The 22,733-nt window shown below is 40.6% G+C and overlaps 1 protein-coding gene across 1 annotated transcript in view; it reads left to right on the top strand.

Annotated features, from left to right (window-relative positions):
• The first annotated feature begins 6 nt into the window (after positions 1-6).
• CAPRIN1 (cell cycle associated protein 1) overlaps positions 7-22,733 on the top strand; it is a 35,999-nt gene continuing 13,272 nt past the window's right edge. Inside the window, exons 1-9 of the mRNA XM_046643121.1 lie at positions 7-303; positions 13,220-13,282; positions 13,395-13,481; positions 16,269-16,507; positions 16,594-16,676; positions 19,922-20,059; positions 21,260-21,312; positions 21,390-21,473; positions 22,565-22,720. Of these exons, the coding sequence (XP_046499077.1) occupies positions 91-303; positions 13,220-13,282; positions 13,395-13,481; positions 16,269-16,507; positions 16,594-16,676; positions 19,922-20,059; positions 21,260-21,312; positions 21,390-21,473; positions 22,565-22,720 (1,116 nt within the window). The 5' untranslated portion in view covers positions 7-90. The remainder of the gene's footprint in view (positions 304-13,219; positions 13,283-13,394; positions 13,482-16,268; positions 16,508-16,593; positions 16,677-19,921; positions 20,060-21,259; positions 21,313-21,389; positions 21,474-22,564; positions 22,721-22,733) is intronic.

Here is a 22,733-nt window from a genome sequence, read left to right as displayed (position 1 = left end):
CGCGTTTTGTCCCGCGTCTCGCCCCGTCCGCCGCCTGACCGGCCGTCTCGTCCTTCCTCCCGTTCTCCCTCGGCTCGCTCGCGTCTCAAGATGCCCTCGGCCACCAGCCACGGCGGGAGCGGCAGCAGGTCGTCCGGGCCGCCCCCCGCGGCGGGCTCCGGCGGCGAGGCGGGGGCCGGGGCCGGGGCCGCGGCGCCGGCCGCCCAGCACCCCGCGAGCGGTACGGGCGCCGTGCAGACGGAGGCCATGAAGCAGATCCTCGGCGTGATCGACAAGAAGCTCCGGAACCTGGAGAAGAAGAAGGTGCGGGGGGTCCCCGCGCCCGGCTCTCCCGCCCCTCCCGCCCCGCGCGGCCCGGAAAGCGGGCCCGCGGACGTGCCGTCAGCTGACCGGCCCCGGCCGGCCCTGGGCCTCGGCCTCGGCGCGCCGTGCCGCCGCCTGCCCGAGCCGCGCGCGGCCCCCTCCCCTGCCGGGGCGCCCGGGCGGCAGAGGCCCGCGGCCTGGCCCTGCGCGGGGGCCGCTCCGCGCCCGGCTCCCTCCTCGCTCCGGGGCACCAGTGTCGCCTTCGGGACCCCGCAGCCCCTCTGAGGGGCCTCGGCCGCCCCCCGCCCCCGCCTGCGCGGCGCCCCTGCGGGTCCCTCTTTGTTCGATTGTCTGGGTGTCCCCGAGCCGCACGCCCGGCCCGGCCCCGAGCAGAGTGTCCGCGGCGGCCGTCCGGCCCTGGGGGGCCCTCGAGGGGGCCGGGGGCACCGGGCGCGGCGGGGCGGTGGGGGCGGGGGCGGCCGGGCGCGGGCGCGGGCACGTGGGGCGGCGAACATGGCGGCGGCGGGCAGGGCGCGCGCGGAGCCGCATTGTGAGCACAAAGCGAAAGCGGGGGCGGCGGCCGGCAGCCCCCCCGGAGCCGCCGCGCCGCAGCCCTTCCGCTCCGACGTCGGCCGGCCGCGGTCGCCCGGGAGGCCTGGCGGCGGGCCGGCCTTTTGTTGGGCGCTCTGGGCGCCGGCTCCGCTCGCGGGGACACGTGTGTGCGCGCGTGTGTGTATGTGTGCGTGTGTGTGTGCGGACACCCACGGGGCGGGGGGCTCGGCGGCGAGCGCAGCCTGCGCCGAGGGTGCGGGGGGGAAAGGGAGACGCATCAGCAGCACAAAATCGGGGCGATTGCATGTGTGATTAGTATGCACACTTTTGCCTTATACCTTAAACAGGAAAATAAGTTTTCTACGGTAACTTTTGCTTGTCTGTCTCTAGTAAAATATATTTACTATAGTGTCTTTTAATTTTGGGGAAGTCCTTTAGAATGTTTACAGTATTTAGCCAGCCACCGAATAGTACTACTGAAGAGGTTGAAATAGTAACTGTTTGGCTAAAATTTGGGCTGTGGGGGATAACTCGAAGAAAACTGATGACATTTACGCCGTAATTATTTTAATTGCTTGTTTAATGGTTTATTTTACATTTTAGGAGAGTTTTAAAACATTTTTCTGTCTCCTGTATTGGGAATTTTACTTGAGTTTCTTGGACTTTTTTTGAAGTTGAGAGATGCACTAATCTTGGATTTCTACTTTTTGCCCATCTTTTATTTTGAAAAGCAAGTCTGGTTTATTATAAATGATTGAAATAGATTTATCAACATCAACAAAGCAACAAAAGTATTTTAATTGTAAAGTAGCTACATTCAAATACGTAATAGAATAAACACGCCCTAAGGCCAGTCTCTTTTGGTTCTGAGTCGCCCATCTGATTTAGTTTTTCCCACTCTGAAATTGAGACTTAGATATCTTTAAAACATTTCAATGCAATAAACAATCCTGTCAATCTGGGTGATGCTTGAATGATTTAATTTTCAGAATTCCTAGGAAATGTTTGTTTTCTTCTAGGATAGGAATCAGAAGATAAATATTAATGATATAGTGTTTTACATATAGGCATCTTAATAGGGATATTTATATTTTAATGACAAGAGTAATTTTTCAAGGGCATTAATATGAAGTCAGACATTGATTAGCAGTCAGCTTAGTTGTGAGGTGATTGTTAGATTCTAGTGTTCGAGTGTATTTGAAAAAAGTAGAAATGTAGTTTACAAGCCCCTTTAGGGCCTGAACCGTGGTGGGTCTCTCCTGTGTATAGGGTTGTGTTACTATATGTTGCCTCCCTGCCCCCCCATCGTAGAGGAGAAAGTCATGTAATTATTACGAAGATGGTAGACTAGACTAGTAAGTACTGAAAAATTCCCTTGTAATGATGGAGATTTAACAAACTACACAAAGTAGCAAATGTATTTTCATATTTTTTTTCTGTCTTAGTGTTTTGGGTGCTAGGTAGTAGAAAGGTCAAATTACAGTTAAGTGAGCCTTTTTGATAACTCACACTGAACTACCTACTTTTAAATAGTTACATTGGCAGTACTGACGTTGTGTCTTAGTTACTGTTAAAACTGTAAGTTTTACTTTTTGAGAAACTTGAGAGGCATTTGAATTTTTCTCTAAGCACATCTGGCTTCTAGTTTAAATGGAAATTTTTTTCTGTCTAGATGACTTACTGTATAAACATTTAATTTTGAGTCGTTTTTCAGTAGGGAGTGAGCATTTCTAATACACCTGAAATAGGATTTACTTTACAAATCAGTTTTGAACCTTTTTAGAAATCCTTATGGAGTAAAGTGAGCTATTTGTAACTGGATTTCTTTTTGCTTCAGTCCACTTAGCAACTGATATTTGAGCTGTATTTCAGACCTGTTCATGGGAGTCTTCAGACAAAATGCCTTTTTCCATGGATTCTGAAATCAAGTATCCTGACAGAAATTACTACTAGATATGTATTATCAGTTACATTGAGACACAGAATTGAAATAATTTTACTGCGCTTCATTTAAGAAACAAAGTTATTTGTTAATTTTCTAATAAGCCAAGCACTTAGAGGACAGCTAAGCATCTGTAAAGTGAGAATGCATGCTTCACATTGATGAAATATGATCGTATTATGTAATGCAATTAAATGGCCTGGTATTTTTTGAAATTTGGGCTTATAAAGATTACATGAGCATTTAGCAAAGAGGATAAACACAGGTATAGTAAGAATCAACTGTAAAGCTCCATTAACAAATCTTTAACTGATTAAACTTATGAGTAATGACGAATTGAGTGATTGCCTGGTTTTCTTCTTCAGTTCATTGGTACAGAACTGGGCCCTAGGCTATGCAAGATGATATTTTGAAACGAAGTCTTAATTTTAACTGAAGAGGGAGCTTATTTATTTGGTAAGATATAATCGGTTTTGATGTAGAAGAAAGGGTGTTTTAATAGATGACATTTAAAGTTGTTAGATTCTTTGTAAATACACTAGGGTTAGACACTAGTGACTGCGGTAGGTGAAAGATTAACCAGTGTTCTCTTTCAAAACAGCCTGACAGCTTTTTAACCAATATGTGACCAGAAATGATGACCAAAGTCTACTATTTTTCATACTGCTCCCTAAAGTTTTTTCTTTATATCATTACTGTTAGCATTATTCTGAAAAAGGATAATGTTTCTTTCCAGAGCATTGCAGTGTGCTTCCAGTTAGAATTTTCATTGCAGAATTTCTTTTAAGTATTTTGAAATAAAAACATTGTTTATAAGTAAAATGTTTCTTAGGGTTAACATCTGAAGTTTTTCTTGACCGTTAAGATCTCCGATGTGCTGCCTTCTCCATTGGTTACATGAACTATCCCTCTGCAATGCAGAGTGCAAGATTACTTTGTTTTGTGTTCACCTCGTCACAGGGAAAAAAGCATTTATAATGCTTTAATTTTTTTCCCTCTGCCTGCCTTAGTGTGGGGTGTAGGGGGGGAGAGATGTAGCAAAGTATTTAAAATTTGAATTTAAAAAGAAAAAGATGTGAATATCCTCGTGATAACACAGGTACCTTCTTCTGGGATCAGAGTAGAATCCTAAGTATTATAATGAGAATGGATTGTTTTAACCTTGCCTCATTATTCTACTCTAGGATAATTCTCATGTGGCACATATTTCTATCAGAATACATTTTGTATGACTTAGAGATTAAGGAAACCATTTGTTATAATTTTATGTAATTAATTTCCTACCTTACATGTAGAACAGATGAAGATAAAGATGTTTTGTTAAAAAAAATTAGTAAATACTTGGAAAAGGTTATATTTACTACAATAAAATCTAAGATTTTTTGAGATCTTAAATCCATCTTAGAATTAGTCCAATTCGTTTTATAGAAGAGAAAATTGAGATGCTTACGTAAAATGACCTGGGTTGGAATGGGTGTGAATGCCAAGGTCTCTTGTAATGTTTAATGGGGGTGATTAGAATTTGTAATGCTCTGCAACGTTAGTGTAATTTTTCCTGTTGAAGCTTATCTTGTAGAACCAAATAATACCTTTTACGTCAAGTCCTTTAATTGCTTTTTCTTTTTTTTTTTGAGGAAGATTAGCCCTGAGCTAACATCTGCCACCAATCCTCTTTTTGCTGAGGAAGACTGGCCCTGAGCTAACGTCTGTGCCCATCTTCCTCTACTTTATATGTGGGACGCCTACTACAGCGTGGCTTGATGAGTGGTGCTTAGGTCCCCGCCAGGGATCTGAAACTGGTGAACCCCGGGCCGCTGAAGCAGAGCATGTGAACCCAACTGCTGCACCACAAGGCTGGCCCTCAAATCCTTTAATCCTTTATTACAGTTTCTCTATTTTAAAAAAGCTGAAAGCAGAAGAAAAAAGCTTTTGTTTCTTTATTGTTAGATCTTTATTAATGTCTCCTTGTTAAATTGTGTTTGTAGGCTCTCCAGGTAGTGTGGTCCTGAGATTAGCAGTACTACAGGTAAAGTCCCATTGTATCAGGTTTCATTGGGACATCCATATTGTTGTAATGAATTGAACTTTCAAACTCTGAAGATTCTCTTTATGTTAGGGTGAGCTCCATATGCACACATGCCGGTCTCTACTCAAGTTTGGTCTGTTATTGACTAGAAAATTTGGGAAAAGCTTTACCAGTCAGAGAAATAGGAGCCTTTCCATGTGTCAGCCTTTCCATGTTAATTCTTGTATTAAGCTTCTGGATATTTTTTAGTACTTGCTCTCTTTTTCTTGGGGAGATGAATGGTGTGTGTGCAGTAGAGAAGAATGCGAGGAGGAGCAGAAGAGAAATTCCTCCTGAGCTGGAGTTGTAAATTGCTTGACTCCTGCTCTTGTGTCGCTCCCGGCTGTCCCGGTGCTTTTGCTGCACAGACTGTGAATGTGAAGCACTGGAAGGAGACTTGGTTGGGCACGTGCAGAGTTCCTGTGTCCCGGGAAAGGGGAGCGTGGGCTGCTTGGCCGTGTGGGTCGGAGCAGTCTGCTTCCTCTAACTTCCTGTCCCACCTGTTGTCTGTTCACTTCCTTGGCATGTTTATATTGCCTCGTGTTCTTACCTTACTGTGTTTTTTTAAATAGGTAGTAAGCTGCTTGGGTGCAGAGACTGTTAATAACGTTATTCTGTGCCGTTTGAATGGTGTATGCTAAATAAGTATTTGCTGTTTTGACTAAATCGTTCATAGAGATAGTAGCTTCATCACCCAAACTCTGTTAAAATAGATAAATCTGTGAGGGGAAAAATGGTTTTTGAGCAGAGCTGTTTACTTGCAGTGTTTTTTATTGAAGTGGAATTTTTCCTGAAGGATTTTATTTTTTTTTAAGTGAGCAGAGTTGACGAGTAGGCAAGTAGAACTTTACTTTAAAATCTAGATAGTGTAAGCAAGATTTGTGAATAGTCTTAGGAAGGAGGACGTAGAAAATTCTTGGTATTTGAACCGTTGTAAATTGTTAGAAATTTCATTGTATTTCCTTGATACTGTTATCCGAACATTGAAGTAACTGAAATATACTTGAATCATTGGAGAAAAGCCTTTTGGTCTCCGTTTTAAGTGAATTACAATTCACATCTTTTTACATTGAACTCCCAATGGAGTGTATAAATCATTCACTTGTTCCAACTCATCCTAATGAGGAGTTTGGTTAAAGCAACTGACGGTTTAAAAGACACTCATTAAGATTATCAGTGACCATTTGTTTTTCAAACGCACAAGCTTTAGTCTTTTTTAAGAATATAATTCGGGGGTCCTGCCATGACCTAGTGGTTAAGTTTGGCACACTGGCTTTCCCGGCCTGGGTTTGTTCCCGGGTGTGAACCTATACAGCTTGTTGGTGGCCATGCTGTGGTGGTGACCCACATACAAAATAGAGGAAGACTGGTACAGGTGTTAGCTCCAAGCGAATCTTCCGTAGGCAAAAAGAGGAATCTGGGCAGCAGATGTTAGCTTAGGGCCAGTCTTCTTCAGCACACACACACACAAAGAATATAACTCAAAATAGATGATGCTGGAACTCTTTAACGTGATGCTTTTTCATTTTCCTACTGCTGTCAGCTGCTTCAGTCATTTGACTTACCTGCATAATTACAGCCATGGACAAGGAATAAGGTTTTTTTTTTTTACAGGATTATCTCCTATCTTTTGCTTTTCAGTTGGACAAAAGTCTTGTCAAATTAAACTCCTGGTTACTCGTGTCTGCTTGAAAAATTATCTTATAATGGGATCTTAGATAACATCTAATTTAGCTTCCTTTTACTATTGTTAGTGTTCAGAAATCCTGCATTCTTGACAGGTATTTATTCAGCTGCTTTAATCATTCTTCTAGGGCCTGGTGTACTGCTCATTTTTCAATGAAAGTATTTCATTTTTTGTCACCTCTTAAGTTCTTGATGTTAGAGTTATGCTCACTTCCACTCCCACTATTTAATACTTATTTTGTTTTCTGGAATAACTCAGATTTCTGCTATGTGAGAAGGCTTCCAGCATTTGAAGATAGCTTTTAGACATCATTTATGGATGGTACTATATGTTCTCTCTACCCTCCTTTTAAAAATTAGGAAACCTTTGTTTCTTATTATGTTTCTTATCTTCTCTGAGTTTTACTAGCAACTAATTCTCAGTTCAGTTGGTAGAGGGTGCATGGAGACAGTCAGCTGCCTACCACTATGTGGGCAAAGTCAGAACTGGTGTTTCTATGCAATGAACAGAGAATGTAGGGATTGCGGACTTGAAAGGATATCTAGAAAGGCCACTGAAGATTACAGAAACTTGAGAGGAAAAGAAATCTTTATCTTTTGTTTTTGTTTGTCTTTCTGAAGGATTTTGCAGTACGGTAAAAGTGATTTATTTGGCCTGAAGACATAAAGTATAGCTAGGAGCTGTTAGTACTTTTGATATTTTAGGCTTCATTTTTAAGTATTCTGTCCCAGTTTGGAGATCATTTTCTTAATTGTGACCAGGAGTTACATAGTTCCCGGATAGCCAAATTAGTTTTTTCAGTTGTTGTCTCCTCCTAATCTTTTTTCTTTGACTACTTAGAATTGTCAAGTTGAGTAATTTTTGGTTTTTTGAAGTCTCTCGTCTCTTTTGCTATATCTTTTTAATGGTATAATTTAAAAAATATTTTCTTCGGTTTGTTTATAGAATTTGGATAGAACAGTAAGGAAGGACAGCTCAGGACAGCTATTTTGGATCTTCATCTTCTGGCACCCTTTTGCACTGTCCTGACTTTTTAGAAAGCATTTTAATAGAGGAACTTTGGTGGTGGTGCAGACACCTTTAGGAAGCAGGGAAGATCTGGGTGTGCTGTGATTGAGCAATGTCGTAATACTCTGCAGAAAGGAAAGAGGAACACACAGCAGCGGGGCAGAAATGAAATGCAGCAACGGCTGGAATCCAGTGTGGCCTTGTAAAGTGGGGAGGTATTGAAGCACAAATGATTTTTCTGGGATTTATGACCTTTGGCAAGTTATCTGATTGCCCTGTCTTTCAGTTTCCAGTTAGGTGAAATATGATTCATAATAGTGCCTACCTGATAGGATTAGGTAAGATACTTTAAATTTGAATGTCTGTCACAGAGTGCTTACTGTCAACTCTTCTAAGCAACAGAAAAACAGGAGATGAGTGGGACTGGGCAGCACTGGTTGGAGTCAGTATTTCTCAGTACCAAGTGACTGCGTAGTCTGGATGCTTACTGGGGGTAGTCGCAGCTCTATCCCATGATGTCCCTTCAGAGACTCTGGGTCTGAGAAATGGCCTGGTTTTCATCTTGCTCATGTGGTGCTATAAATGAATTTTTAGTATACTCGGGACACTCAGTAATTGAAAAAGGAAACCTAAATAGAATTTCAAGATAGGTATTTCAAGATAGAATCTAAGAGGGCAGGTTTTTTTTAATTGATATTGTGGTAGGCTTTTGATGAAGATATCTTTTTATGCTAGGAAAACAGCTCCATTCTCCAGAAAAAAATACTCACGTGGATGATATGAGTAGTTGGCCAATTTGTCTTTACTGCTGCTGTGTGTTGGGGAGCCTTGTTGTAGCCTAGGGAAGAAAAAAGCTGTGTTTGGAGCCCTTTTTGCTCCTATCTTTGCCTCTCTGTCTTTCTTGGAGTTAATATTGGATCAGTCAGTGTGATAAACAAGTCCTTATTTATATATTGATTAATTCATGCTGCACATTTTAACCCCACATGGGTAATTTTTCTATTTGGACTTAATTTAAGCAATTTGAATAGGATGTGACAATAGGAATGAAGGCAGTTAAGCTAGTGTCGTTTGTCTCTGAGTTGTCTGTTCTTTCAAAGATTAGGCAAATTGTAGTACTGCTGGGATTCAGCGCAAATCCACATCTTTTTCCTTATCTCCGAAAGCTTCCCTCCTTTTGAAAAGTAGAAAATTAGACCTATTGATTGTCCTGAGAGGCTTTCTGTTTGTAGTGCAAATTTTGGTGTCTGCTCCTGAGTTTATCTGTAAAGTCCCCTCGCGCTTTCAGAGCTTTGGCTAACAGTGCAGGGTTTAATAGAAGTGCTGCTTATGAACGGAAGGTGCTAACCCTTCACTGTTCAGGTCATAAATGGATCTTATGCACATGATTACTAGGTTAAATAGATTTATAAACTGGTCCAGAAAACTACCATTCAGCAAGGTTTCTAAGTTGTTAAAAGCTGAAATTGTAAGCAACCTATTTCCAGATTGAGGCTGCCATCTCATGGTTTCTGGGGTCACAATTTGTATCGTGTTTGATTCAGAATAATTTATTTTTACATTCTACTGGACTCACTGTTGCAAGGGAATTACAATGTTTTTGATCTAGGTGAGTGTTTCTCAAACTTTAAGCATGCATCCAAATCACTCAGGACTCAATTAAAACACAGACTGCTTGATCCCATCCCCAGAGTCTCTGATTCAGTAGTTCTGGGGTGGTGCCTGAGAATTCACATTTCTAGCAAGTTCCTAGGTGATGCTGATATTGCTGGTTTGGGGACCACACTTTGAGAAGCACTGACTTAGACCAACATAGGGTCTCTTCTATGTAGAGATCTGATTCTATATATTATATATATCATATACATGTATATAATAGTCCCTTCAGTTTAGATTCCACGATGATAGTCCTGTTCGCCCAAGCAGCCTGGAGATCCTGTATTATACTGATATAGAAAAAGCTAATGCCCTTCATTGTAGAACGGTTTTTTTTTAATTGTCATTCTGCAGTCATTTATTAGTAAGTTTTGATATTTCCTCAAATGAGGGCTGTTAGGAACTTTGAGCAGACCCAGGATCTTGCTTGTCTGAAGCCTGGGCAAGGATAGGGGTAGGATATTTATGACAGTAGTGTAGAAAGGGTTAACAGCTTTAGAGGAACAAGTGTAAACTTAGGACGAAACTTGTGTTGTCTTATGGTTAGAACAACGTTTCAGAAAAGACCTGTGGGGGGGCCACGTGGCCGAGTGGTTAAGTTCACATGCTCTGCTTCGGCGGCCCAGGGTTTTTGCTAGTTTGGATCCTGGGCGTGGACCTAGCACCACTCATCAAGTCGTGGCTGAGCTGGCGTCCCACATGCCACAGCTAGAAGAATCCACAACTAAAACACACAACTGTGTACCGGGGATGCTTCAGGGAAAAGAAGGAAAAATTGAAAAAAAAAAAAAAAAGACCTGTAGTTTCCATTCTGCCAATCCTCCTCTTTTTGCTCAGGAAGGCTGGCCCTGAGCTAACATCCGTGCCCATCTTCCTCTGCTTTATATGTGGGATGCCTACCACAGCATGGCTTCATGAGTGGTGCCATGTCCGCTCCTGGGATCCCAACTGGCAAACCCCTGGCAGCTGAAGCGGAACATGCGAACTTAACCACTGCACCACCAGGCTGGCCCCTGATTAACTATATTTTTTGATTGGATCCATATAGATGTGTTAATTCAGCTAACTGGAACTTTGGTCTGCTTTTTGAAAATCCCCTGTTTAAAGATCTTTGAGATTTTTCAGTTACATCGTGACTTTCTTACACATTTCTTCCCTCAGAGTAAGCTGTCGTTTCTTGGGTTAGTAGCACTCCTCCCTTTAAAAGTCATAGCTCTTAAATTATTATGGATTGAAAAACTAGAAACATGTTACAGTAATATAAAATCAAAGTTAATGAGATGTGTGTTTTAATAAAATGCGTAAATCTTTATTTTGGCTGCACAGAGGTCTTTCTGCACACGTTTTGGTGACAGTATTCCCTGAAGATGTGTACTATGAAGCTGAGCTTCACAAAGTAGCTGCTTTCTCTTCATTTTCCTTTTAACCTTGTTCCAGTTAACTGCTGTGTGACAGATTGCTCCGAAACTTGGATGATTTTTTTATGCAGGTGGATTCTGCCTGTCAGGGGTTCAGCCAGGGCACACAGTGGCATTGGCATCTTAGCTTCGTGATGCCTGGGGCCTCAGCTAGGAAGACTAAGGCTTGTTCACTCACGAGTCTGATGCCTGGGCTAGGATGACTGTAACACTGGAATTACTGACCAGCATTCTTATATAAGATGTCTCTCCATGGATTGGCTTCCTTGTAGCATGGCAACCTCAGGGTTATTGGACTTCTTAGATGATGTCTCAGGGCTCCCAGTAGAAGTGCTTTTAGTGCCCAGCAGGCACAGCAGAGATGCACTGCTGTCTTGTCTTAGCCTTGGAAGTCAAACAGGATCCCTTCTACTGTGCTTCATTGGTTAAAGCCCACTCGATACAGTGGCAGGGGAATTGGACTGGTTCTTCGTGGGGGGTGCCAGAGTCACATGTAGAGTGGCATGTAGGACTGTGGATGATGGACCACCTTTGGAAAGTGTCATCTGCTGTGCATGTTGGGTTGGATGAATACTGATTTTGTTACCGTGTAGAAGATTGGAGCTTTTTTACTGTAAGATAGCTTGTCCTACCATAGGGTGGTATAGATTCATACTCTAGGATTACTATAGGTGAAAGTCCTGACAATATGCTGAAATCTGTCAATCTTAACATCTTTTATATAGCATGAAATTTTAATTTTTTATTATATCAACTATATATGTTCATTTCAGAATATCTAAGTGTACAAAATAAAAGGAACAAAGTTCCACTTATAATTCTGCCACTCAGGTACCATTCTTAACATTTAAAAAAATCTTCATTTTTTTTTTATATATATATAGGCATTTTTTAGGAATTTAATTTGACATCCATTTTGATTATCATATCTTTTAAGTTTTCAAGACATTAAATGATAAAGTTAAGCTAGGTATATAAGACTCCATCCTATAAGGGATATGTAGTATGCTCAGTGTGTATTATTTTCTAGCTTTAGCAATAATGTCCTTGAAAAATGTACAATACCATAAAAAGGGAAGGTAATAAATGCCCGCTATAAGCTAATAGCAGTTTTTCTTTTGCCTGGTGGCTAGTTCAGACTTTTGACTGTACTAGCACTAAATTTTAGACCCTCCTTGTGTTTATATATCTTTTACTATCTGTAAATGTAGGAGGAATTCTGACTCTAATACTATTATTGTATCCTAAGTTGTAATTAAAAGCAAATCTTTAGTTTTTTTGTTTCTTAAAAGAAAAGTAGCCTACCCTTTTAAAAAAGTGAACGAACTGTCTGTCCTTCCTCAGAGTGTTCTGAGGCAGTTAAGCACATCTTCTGCACCGGGGGTTCGTCCTGCCAGATGAGTGTAAAAACTTACTTTTCAACCAGCGGGCTGAATTTTATACCTGTTTAGCTGGAGGCTTAATTGATCGTGTGAAGTAGTTCACTAAGAAGAAAATTGGATACTTTGTCAGCCTTTAATGTTTTAATGATTATCTTGGTTTATTTACCTCCAGTAGAACTAATGAATTGTGATAGACTTTTAAATTTAGGATAGAATGGTTATGCAAGTTGACTAATGTTTCTGGTACACAGAAAATGGATCATCTGACCTAAACCAACTTATTAACATTGCTTTTAAACTTGTTTCTGTGTCTCTGAACGCGTTTTATTAGAACCTTACTTTGTCTTTTGTTTCTTGGCTAATTTTTTTTATTACTAAGGGTGAGAAACTATGTATGTTCATAATTATTGTGATTATTTAAAATTTCCCCGTTAATTTAGATTTCTACTTATTCCTTCTCCTCTGACCCTGAAAACAATAACTGAATTCTTGACCATGTTGCATTACCTGAATATCTTTTTTGGGAATTCTTATCTAATAGTAGTAGCTGAGGAAACTTCCAACGTTTTCATCTTGGCAAAAAAAAAAAAATCACCTTAAACCAGAGGTTAATTTTCTACCCCTACTCTCACACATTTAATTCCATCTGTGAGAAGAATCACCATAGGTAGTGTGATAGCTTGAAGTATTGAATATCAGCTTGTTCAGGAGAAAGGGATGAGGCACGTCAAAGACAGTACGCACATGGGTTTATTCAGGAAAAATACACTCTTTTTATATCACTGATTCACATGCATTCTTTGGTAGGGGGAAGGGAGGGAGTGACAAATTTTAACACGTTATAAAATGTTTGATATGCTCACTTGGGTATAAGCAGGATCCTAACCAAATTGTGGCCCTCACCCACATGGGTAGGAACCGTATGCCTGGGCCATCTGATGGATAGCTTTTTGGAGAAACCTAAAGAATAAGTAATGTTGTGTCACTGGCTTATAAATATTTGGTATCATTCGAGTATTTAAATTCATTTTTTAGCTCACTATTAATTTTAACTAAGTTGTTTTATGTACTAACTTAAACTGGAGCATATCTAAAAGTCTGTTTAAGGCAAGATGTGAGACAAACTTAGAGGACTTGTGGGTTTTGTTATTTAGCATGGTTAAGCTGGTATGCACTTTCAAAATGGAATATAATCCTTTCTTTTAGGGCAAGCTCGATGATTACCAAGAGCGAATGAACAAAGGAGAAAGGCTTAATCAGGATCAGCTGGTAACGATACTACATTTTATTACAGATTTTATGCTGCTGTTTTTAATAATAAAATTAATTTTGTGCTTCCTTGTGTCTCCAGTAAAGTTGGGTTCTGTCTTTGTTATTTTAGGATGCTGTGTCTAAGTACCAGGAAGTCACAAATAACTTGGAGTTTGCGAAAGAATTGCAGAGGAGTTTCATGGCGTTGAGTCAGGATGTAAGTAAAAGACAGTGTATATGTTTGTGAAATTTCAAAAATAAGGCATGCAGAAAATCTTGGTTTTTTGGGTTTTAGTCCTTGCGTAGCCATTGATAAGTTCTCTGCAGGGTGAGAGGGTTGGATCCAGTTGTATTTAAGATGCTTTCCAATTCTGTAAAGTTTAATGTAATAGCTGAAAGATACCTTTTAAAAGGACTGAGTTTTGGATATGACAAACATGTATAGTAGTTACCCTAAAGATCTCATTGGTTTAAAAAATTAGCTGTGCAAATAGACATAAATGTGGTATGCATTTATTTTCTATGTGTTCCTTTATGTCTAATGATGTTCCTAAAATTCCATTGACTATCAAAAAATAAAGAGACTTGTTCATATATTGCTAACTAACCTCTCTGTTAAGGGTCTTAAGGGATGTGGCAAACTGAACCTTGCTCTTGTGTCAACCCTTGATCCAACAGAGTGGTGCGTTTTTCCCAAATATCTTTTGCTGTGACAATCCATTGGGAACAGGACAAAAAGTTAAATACAAGCAAAGTCAAATAATTTTTTGGAAGTTGAGACCAGAAAGTTAATATCTTTCTGAATTACTGTTAGCTTATTTGGAAAAAGGCTAACAACATTGAGATACTAAGTTGCCTCTGATTTGGTCAAATGAGTAAACAAAACTATGAGAGGCAATGCGGTATAGAGATTAAAAGTTCTGATTCTGGAACCAGACTGCCTGGTTTGAATCCTGATTCCGCTGCTTTTACTTAATAGTTGTATGACTTTGAGCTGTGTAACTTCTTTATTCCAGTATCAGCCAGGGGTTTCCAAAGAAACTGAAGTAGAAGGGTAGAGAGAAGAAGGGGAGGGTGGGGAGAGGGAGCCTTTCACACTGCTTCTAGTTTTCTAATCTGGGAAATGGAGATAATAGTGCCTACCTCATCGTAGGGTTGTGCTTATTACAGTATTGGATGTATAATTAATGTATTTCATGCACTTAATATTATTATTGCTTATTAAATTTAGTGAAAGGTGGAAAATATCGATGATATCCCTCAAAGTGGAGTAAAGGAAATTTACACCCAACTGGAGATTTGTTTCACTTAGCTGAGGTCAGAACCTCTGGATTGATGAACTCTGCCCACTTTTTTTCTAATTAAAAAAAAAAACTGTGGGTCATAGAAGTAGTATTGACATACAATTTAATATAGAATCTATTTCTATAGAATCTATCACTGTGTAAATGAAAATACTTGTATCCTCCTTGGCTTCTGTTTTAACACTAGTATTTTCAGGAACTTTTTACCACTCATTTAACCTCACTGGCGGTCTTTTTATTTAACTCTGATCCTTTGTTGTATTTCCGCAATTATTAAACATCTTTTTTGTTTTGCATCCAAAAGCTTCTTTAACATAACTCTTCATATTCTTCCCTAATGGAACTGCTCATTTCATCCAAAATGGCTTTCTTATTTTATTTCTTTTGCTTTCTTGACTTTTCACATTCCTGCCTCTCTTCTTATAATGTTCTCTGCCTCTGGCTGCCTATAAAGACCTTTCTACCCTAAAATAGCACCCCCCTGCCCCATAAAATTGAAAGCACTCATATCTCAGGAGCAGATGCAACTTTCTCCTTGAAAGCTTCCTTGACTGCCCTAGCTTAGATCTCTTTCTCTTCATGTGTACCACACTTGCCACTTGCTGCCAAGATACCGTTTACTCTGCTGCCCTCTCTGCCCTGCTCGATTTGTCTTAGTATTTCAGCCTTCATCATTCCTTCCAGGTCCCCCTCCCTGTCTCCCCGTTATTATACGTTTCATACATCCTTATTTTGGTTTTCTCTGTCTCAATTTATCTTAGTGAGGCTCGAGAGAAGGGAGAAGGTGGGAAGGAAAACACTGTCATGGATCTTGGAAAGACTGACCTTTCTTTAAAAGACTGACTTTTCTTTGATGCCGAGCTAATGCTAGATGATGAGAAAAGAGAAAGAGTTGAGTGTGGCTGATGTCCTTCCTTCAGCCCTCCTGGAGAAGAAAAGGGAAGTGGGAGGGAAAGAATAGTGGGAAAGATAGCTTCATAATTAGCTTTTCTCTGTCTTTTACTGCCACTGTCTTTCTCTGCCAGCATCCTCAAATATAAAAGAAGTCGGTTTTAGTCGCTATTTTCAGTTGTTGCAAGCTTTTATAGCACCAGCAGTGGGTTGTTGGGGTGAGGGCAGTGGTGGGTTTTGGCATCTCCTTGTGAGTCAGTAGTAGGTACTTAAAGTTAGAACTTAGGCCATTTTTCTGTGGAGGACATAGATATAGGTAAGTTTTTTTTATTGTTGCTTTGGTTGGGTTATATTTTAGATTGAATCAGGGCCTTAATTAAATACAATTTGTATGCTTTTTATTATGGAAAATTTCAAAACTAAAGGAAAGACTATGAAGAACCCTTGTCTATGCACACTCGGCTTCTGCAGTTGTCTCACGGGTGACTGTCCTTCCTGCCTCACCCACACCTCCTCCCTTGCTCCCTGTCTGCTTGGCTATTTTGAAGCAAGTCACAAATATGTCATTTCATCGGTAACATTTCTGTAGTATGATACCTTTTAGAGAAAGATGTATTCTGAATTTCTAATAACTGCTTTGAAACAGATGATGTGTTAAGCTGTTTGTAAGTGGGGAATAATCCTTTTGTGTAGTGGGGTCACATCCAACTCATTGAGTGAAATATGTCTTATTTACATTGGACCTGAAATTGAACTGAAGGAGTTTTGTAAAACTCATTTTCGTGTCTTATATTTATATTCTTTTGCAGATTCAGAAAACAATAAAGAAGACGGCACGTCGGGAGCAGCTTATGAGAGAAGAAGCTGAACAGAAACGTTTAAAAACTGTACTTGAACTGCAGTATGTTTTGGACAAATTGGGAGATGAAGAAGTGCGAACTGACCTGAAACAAGGTTTGAATGGAGTGCCAATACTCTCTGAAGAAGAGTTGTCGCTGTTGGATGAGTTCTACAAATTAGCAGACCCTGTACGGGACATGAGCTTGAGGTAAGTGGTGTCTGATAGTAGAAACTTCTAAGTGTTGCTTTGAGAACTGAACGGTGATTAATCAGCTGTTTGATTATCATTACAAGGTTGAATGAGCAGTATGAGCATGCCTCCATTCACCTGTGGGACTTGCTGGAAGGGAAGGAAAAATCTGTCTGTGGAACAACCTGTGAGTATCACTGACAGCTTCTGGTTTTGTAACTGAGAGTCCTTAAAAATTATTTGCCTGTTTAAAAGGGATGTTAACTGGGGCCGGTCCCATAGCCTAGTGGTTGAGTTCTGCGCACTCTGCTTCCGTGCCCTGGGTTTGTGGGTTCGGACCCCAGGCAGGGACCTGCACCACTCGTGAGCCATGCTGTGGTGGTGATCCACGTATAAAGTAGAGGAGGAGTGATACAGATGTTAGCTCAGGGCTAAGCTTTCTCAGTTAAAAAAAAGTAACGTTGATTGAAGAAATTTTAGAACTGTATAAATGACATCCACTGTTTACCTTTTGGTTTATTTCCTTTTGTGTCTTTTTCCCCCTTATTTATTTATTTTTTTTTTGAGGAAGATTAGCCCTGAGCTAACATCCGCCACCAATCCTCCTCTTTTTTTCTGAGGAAGACTGGCCCGAGCTGACATCCGTGCCCATCTTCCTCTACTTTGTATGTGGGACGCCTACCACAGCATGGCTTGATAGGCGGTGCCATGTCCACACCAGGATCAGAACCAGCAAACCCCGGGCCGCCAAAGTGGAGTGTGTGAACTTAAGTGCTGCACCACCGGGCCGGGCCCGTGTCTTGTCTTTTTTTTGCATTGTGTGTGTGTGAGTGTATGTGTAAGTCAAAACACCGGCAACAAACGACCAAAAATCTGTAAAGGCAGGAGTCCTAACTTAACATGGCTGTTTATAACTTAGCCTGCTTGAGGCAGACAGCTTAATACCAATTGAATTTCCAGAGTTTCTGTACCAGATAGGGACTGGTTTCTCCTTATGGCTGGACTTTAGTGAGAAACATTTGCTGCACCTTATCCATTCTACTCACGGCTGTTGCCTTGGTCTTTCTTTAGTTTTTTCTCAGACTTCTGTTAATTTGGGGTCATTGATTTTTGTGTGTGTGTATTTTTAAAAAGCTGATATCTACTCCAGTTTTCTATACATGAGCTCCTTAACTTCAAATATACAACTGTATGTTGATTTAAAAGAAAAAAAAAGGACATGGAAGTTTGACCACCTCAGTAAATTAGGAATTTTGGGTCTTAACCCCTTAATAAATTAGGGAGTAGTTTCTTGTTTGCTGCTTACAAAGTTGATTTATTGAAGTAGATTTTTGAACATATTACGGTAAAAATATCTGTATTTATATGTTGTTTTTACCTATTTGGTTGAAAAGAAATTAAATTGGGTTATAAGCTGTAATTGGCAAAACTGTATGATGCAATTTGGAGTGTCTTTGCTTTAAGGGAAATGGGTAAATCAAATATGAGGAACCAGTCCTTTGGTATCTTTTCATGTAAGAACTCATTTTCTTGGTTTAACTTGTAGTATTGCCTGTACTTCCTTGTAAAAAACAAAATCCTTTTGGCTTGATTTTAGTTCTGCTACAAATACGTACTGAATTCACCACTAGACATTTGGAAAGTAGTTGGTGTATTTATGAACTTGTTAGCTTAAAACAGTAGTTTTAGGTCGAGCCTGATGAGATTTCCTGAGCGTTGTGGGAGAGTAACGAGGTTGGCCCTCTGCGCTCCTGCTTGTTTGGGGGTGGTTTCTCCCTAGTCTTGTTCCTGCACCTTAGCAGTCTACTGTAGCTGATGGAGAGGGGCTGGTGCACTCACACTGGCGCTCCTACGTGCATGCAGTTCTCAGGCGTAAGTTTTTGAGAGCAAGTAGTTCCGAGTCATGAGCCTTTGAAGCATGGGAAGGAAAACTCATGACCTGTTCGGCATTCAAAAGGTGGTGGTTAATAGAATGGTTTTTACGATACTTGGATATAATGTGATCCCTGAAGTTTTACTTTTCTGTGCAGTGACAGGGAATGGCCTTACTCTGCATCTACTTTACAAGGCCGGGAAATGGAGATTAACTCCTGACACACACCTTTGCCCTCATCCCACCCCCCTTATGTCCTAGTGCACCAAATTTTGACAGTTTAATTTGTCTTTTAAGTGTTGTTTGATTTTTGTCTACTTCCCTTTATTTTCCACTCTTCTGCCTTTGTCTTGTCTCCTGCAGTCTCTTAACGGAATCTACCTCCATCTCTCTAAAATCTTGTAATGGCTTCATTTTAATTATGTTTTATATACATTCGTCCTTAATTTCAGAACCTTGCATAGTCTGGTGCTTAGCAGTCTCTCCAGCCTCATCTTTCCTTATGCTTTTTCTTATTCTCTATGCTCAGCCACAGTGCGTACTTTCATTTTCTTGTGTTTGGCACCAGGAAAGCCTCTTGTGGTCTCTTCCTGACTAGGTCCAATTCATTGCACCTCTGTGTAGTGCTTTTCACAGATGTAATTCTACTGTTTTTGCGAGTTTTTGATTACTCTTATGGACTGTACGCTTAGGGAAGGAAGATAGTCTTTTACATACCTTTTTGCAGCCCTAGTGTCTAGCAACGTTGCCTAACATATAGTTAGGTGATAAATAAATACTTAGTGAATGAATTAATAGTTGTCAGGTTTTTTTGTGTCTTTCTTTTTGGTGAGGACGATTGGCCCTTAGCCATCTTCTGTTTCCAGTCTTCCTCTTTTTTTTCCCTCCCCAAAGCCCCAGCACATAGTTGTATATCCTAGTTGTAAGTCCTTCTGGTTCTACAGTGTGGGACGCCGCCACAGCACAATGAGCTATGTGTAGGTCCATGCCCAGCATCTGAACTGGCAAACCCTGGGCCACTGAAGCAGTGTGCGAACTTAACCACTGCACCATGGGGCCAGCCCCAAATTTTTTTGAACTGTCTTAAAATACATAAAGTTTTTTTTTTTTTTAAGGTTGGCTCTGAGCTAACCTTTGTAGCTCATCTTTTTTTCCCTTCTTCTTCTCCCCATAGCCCGCCAGTACATAGTTGTATCTTCTAGTTGTAGGTCCTTCTGGTTGTGCTGTGTGGGATGCCACCTCAGCACGGCCTGATAAGCGGCACCAGGTCTGTGCCCGGAATCCCAACTGGTGAAACCCTGGGCCACCGAAGCGGAGTGCACAGACTTGACCACTCGGCCATGGGGCAGCCCATGCATAAAGTTTAGTACCTATAGGTGGTTCTTGTTCTGTGTCGTTCTGTAATAAATTTCTGTTCTTGGTGGAATTGAATGCTTTGTATGTGTTTTAGTAACAGTTGGTGAGGTTTGTCCTTAGCAGAGTATTTTATAGAATGTTGAGTCTTACTCCACTTGGGCATCCTCAGATGGTCTAACAGCATAATTCATACCTGTTCTTAGATAAAGCTCTGAGGGAAATTGTTGAGCGTGTTTTCCAGTCCAACTACTTTGACAGCACCCACAACCACCAGAATGGGCTCTGTGAGGAGGAAGAGGCGACCTCAGCTCCAGCAGCTGAAGACCAGGGAGCTGAAGCTGGTGAGTACTCCAGTGGAGAGGAGCTTTTAGTGTAGCTCCTGGTGTTTTCCTTTCCTTTGCCACAGGTTCAAGCTGTACGTTTAATTAGTTATATGTGTACGCTGAGATTTTTAAAGAACCTTTAAGCATGACAAAGTATGAAGACAAAGCACATGAAGAGTAATTCCCGAGGGTTAAACATCAGTCATTTATATTAACCTTACTGGTCTTGATCGCTGGAACAAACTGCTGTTTCTCTTGCTGCAGTTTTGTTGGACTGAAGTGTGGATGAGGGGCACATGTTGTAAGGCTTTTCAAATAGATTTTTGGCTAACATGCCCAGATTTATTGCTGTTTACCCTACTAGTATATGAGGTGAATAGTATGAGGTTTTTTATTATGATGGGGAGGTTCTAACTCCATAATCTTGAACCATAAATTCCTCAATGGCAAGGGATCTTTACTAATTAACTTTAACACCTAGCAAAACACTAATATGTAGGTAAGCACGCACTTTGAGTACTTTTATGATCAGTTGATGAATAAAATTCCGAGTACAATTGGAAGCATTGTTAGAGCATAAATTTAGAAACAGGTGAAAAGCATGGATTCTAGAATCAGATTACCTGGATTAAAATCTTGGCTCAACACTTACTAGCTATGTAACTTTAGGTGAGTTACTGCACTTCTCTGTACCTCAGCTCCTCCATTTAGAAAGTGGTGTGTGAAGTGTACACAGTGCCCAGCAGGCACATGGTAATGAGCACTTTACATAGGTGTTAGCTCCTAGGATGAAACTAGAGGGGAAGATTGCACAGGTGGAATTCATGGTTGCAGATCAACATAATGCAGTCTTTTTTTCCCCTCTTACCACTTGTACTGAGTAGGTTAAAATGGAGAGTAAGATTTTAATATGTATGCTGCTTTATAATATTGCTTCTGAAAATAGACGTTTTAATTTAATAGCTCTTTATTGGCATGATGGCACATCCAGAATAACTCCTATTGAAACTAAAATAGTTTATTCTGGAATTAATGGTAAAAAAGACAGTTTCTCAATATATTATTGTAAGAATGATAAAATATAGAAACTTACTGTTAATTATAACTTTGTAAATAAATTCAGACTATATAATGGTGAACTGTTCACTTACTTGGAGTTTAAATGAATCGTTAAAAATAATTTCTTATGCTCTTTTGTATCATTTTTTAACCTCTTAGAACCTGAACCAGCAGAAGAATACACTGAACAAAGTGAAGTTGAATCAACAGAGGTATGATTTTTATTTAATGCTAGCTTTCCCTTTCTGCCTTTCAAACAGCCGTCTCAGACGTTCGCTTTGTCTTGCAGTATGTAAATAGACAGTTTATGGCAGAAGCGCAGTTCAGTGGTGAGAAGGAGCAGGTGGATGAGTGGACAGTCGAGACGGTCGAGGTAAGAGCATTGTCAGCAGGGTTGACGGCTTTCGTCTTTGATTGTAATTTTTCTCTCTCCTGAGAACAAATTAAGATTGTTAGTCTTTTGCATCGTGAGTACCTTTATTGTAATAATAAATTGGTTACACAAGACTGTTAGGTTTAAAAGGTGATTTGTTTATCCCTGTGGATGTTTATTAGACTGACTTCTTGGCTGATCCAGTTACAAAAAGTTATACAAATATCTGTGTGTAACAACTTAGGGCTGGTGTTCAAGACATGATTTGTCTGTTATGATCAGGATGCTCTATAAACATCTGGGCTCCCACGTGGATAGCCTTCAGAAAGGCCCGCCTTACCTTACGGGGGATGTGTTTGAGTGTCCTCTTAGACTCTTCCTTCACCCTAGTGCTGCTGGGTTACCAGGCTGTGTGATCTCAGTATTGCTAATAAAGGAAATAAGGTTGTGCCTTGCCCAGGCTTAAAAGTCAGATAAGAATATATGTATGTATATGATGTAATAGAAATTAGTGAGATTTTGCAGCAGAGCAGGGAATTATTACAAACAATAATCAGGAGAAATTACTAGAGCTACGAAAAAGACAGGTAGGGTGAGCTTTGGCTCTTGTAGCAGTTGAGATGAGGTGACAGAGCTTGGTCTCTGCCTGTGGTCCTGACAGAGAGAACGGAATGGTGAGAACTTAAGGCTTGATGATCATGAAATAGCCAACATTTCTTGACTGCTGACTATGTATCAGGTACTGAAATAGATAGATGTTTGATATAGATAGATGGATTTACTTGATATAGAAGGCTTGGCAGTTAAAGCAAAACACATTATTTTAGGAAGTAAACAGGTAGTTTTTCTGAAAGTAGTTTATAAAGTAAGTTTTAAATGCTATATAGTGATCCTGTGGAATTGAGAACACTGAGGAAGTGGTAGCATTGATCAGAATGTTACATTTGACATAATTGTGTTCCGTTTGAGTAGCTTTATTGAAGTCTACTATTCTGTTTACAGTATAGATGGCGTATGTAGTTGGGGGACCCATCCTGATGGTAATGAATGGAGCTCTTTCATTCTGCTCCCTTCCCCTCGTTCTACTTTAGGTGGTAAATTCACTCCAGCAGCAACCTCAGGCTGCATCTCCTTCAGTACCGGAGCCCCACTCTTTGACTCCAGTGGCTCAGGCAGATCCCCTTGTGAGAAGACAGCGAGTACAGGACCTTATGGCGCAAATGCAGGGGCCCTATAATTTCATACAGGTAGGTGCAGTTT

The sequence above is a fragment of the Equus quagga genome, chromosome 17 (assembly GCF_021613505.1).
Source record: "Equus quagga isolate Etosha38 chromosome 17, UCLA_HA_Equagga_1.0, whole genome shotgun sequence".
NCBI classification, from domain to species: Eukaryota; Metazoa; Chordata; class Mammalia; order Perissodactyla; family Equidae; genus Equus; species Equus quagga.
Note: the sequence above shows the minus strand (reverse complement) of the source record. Positions and strands in the feature narration are given on the sequence as shown.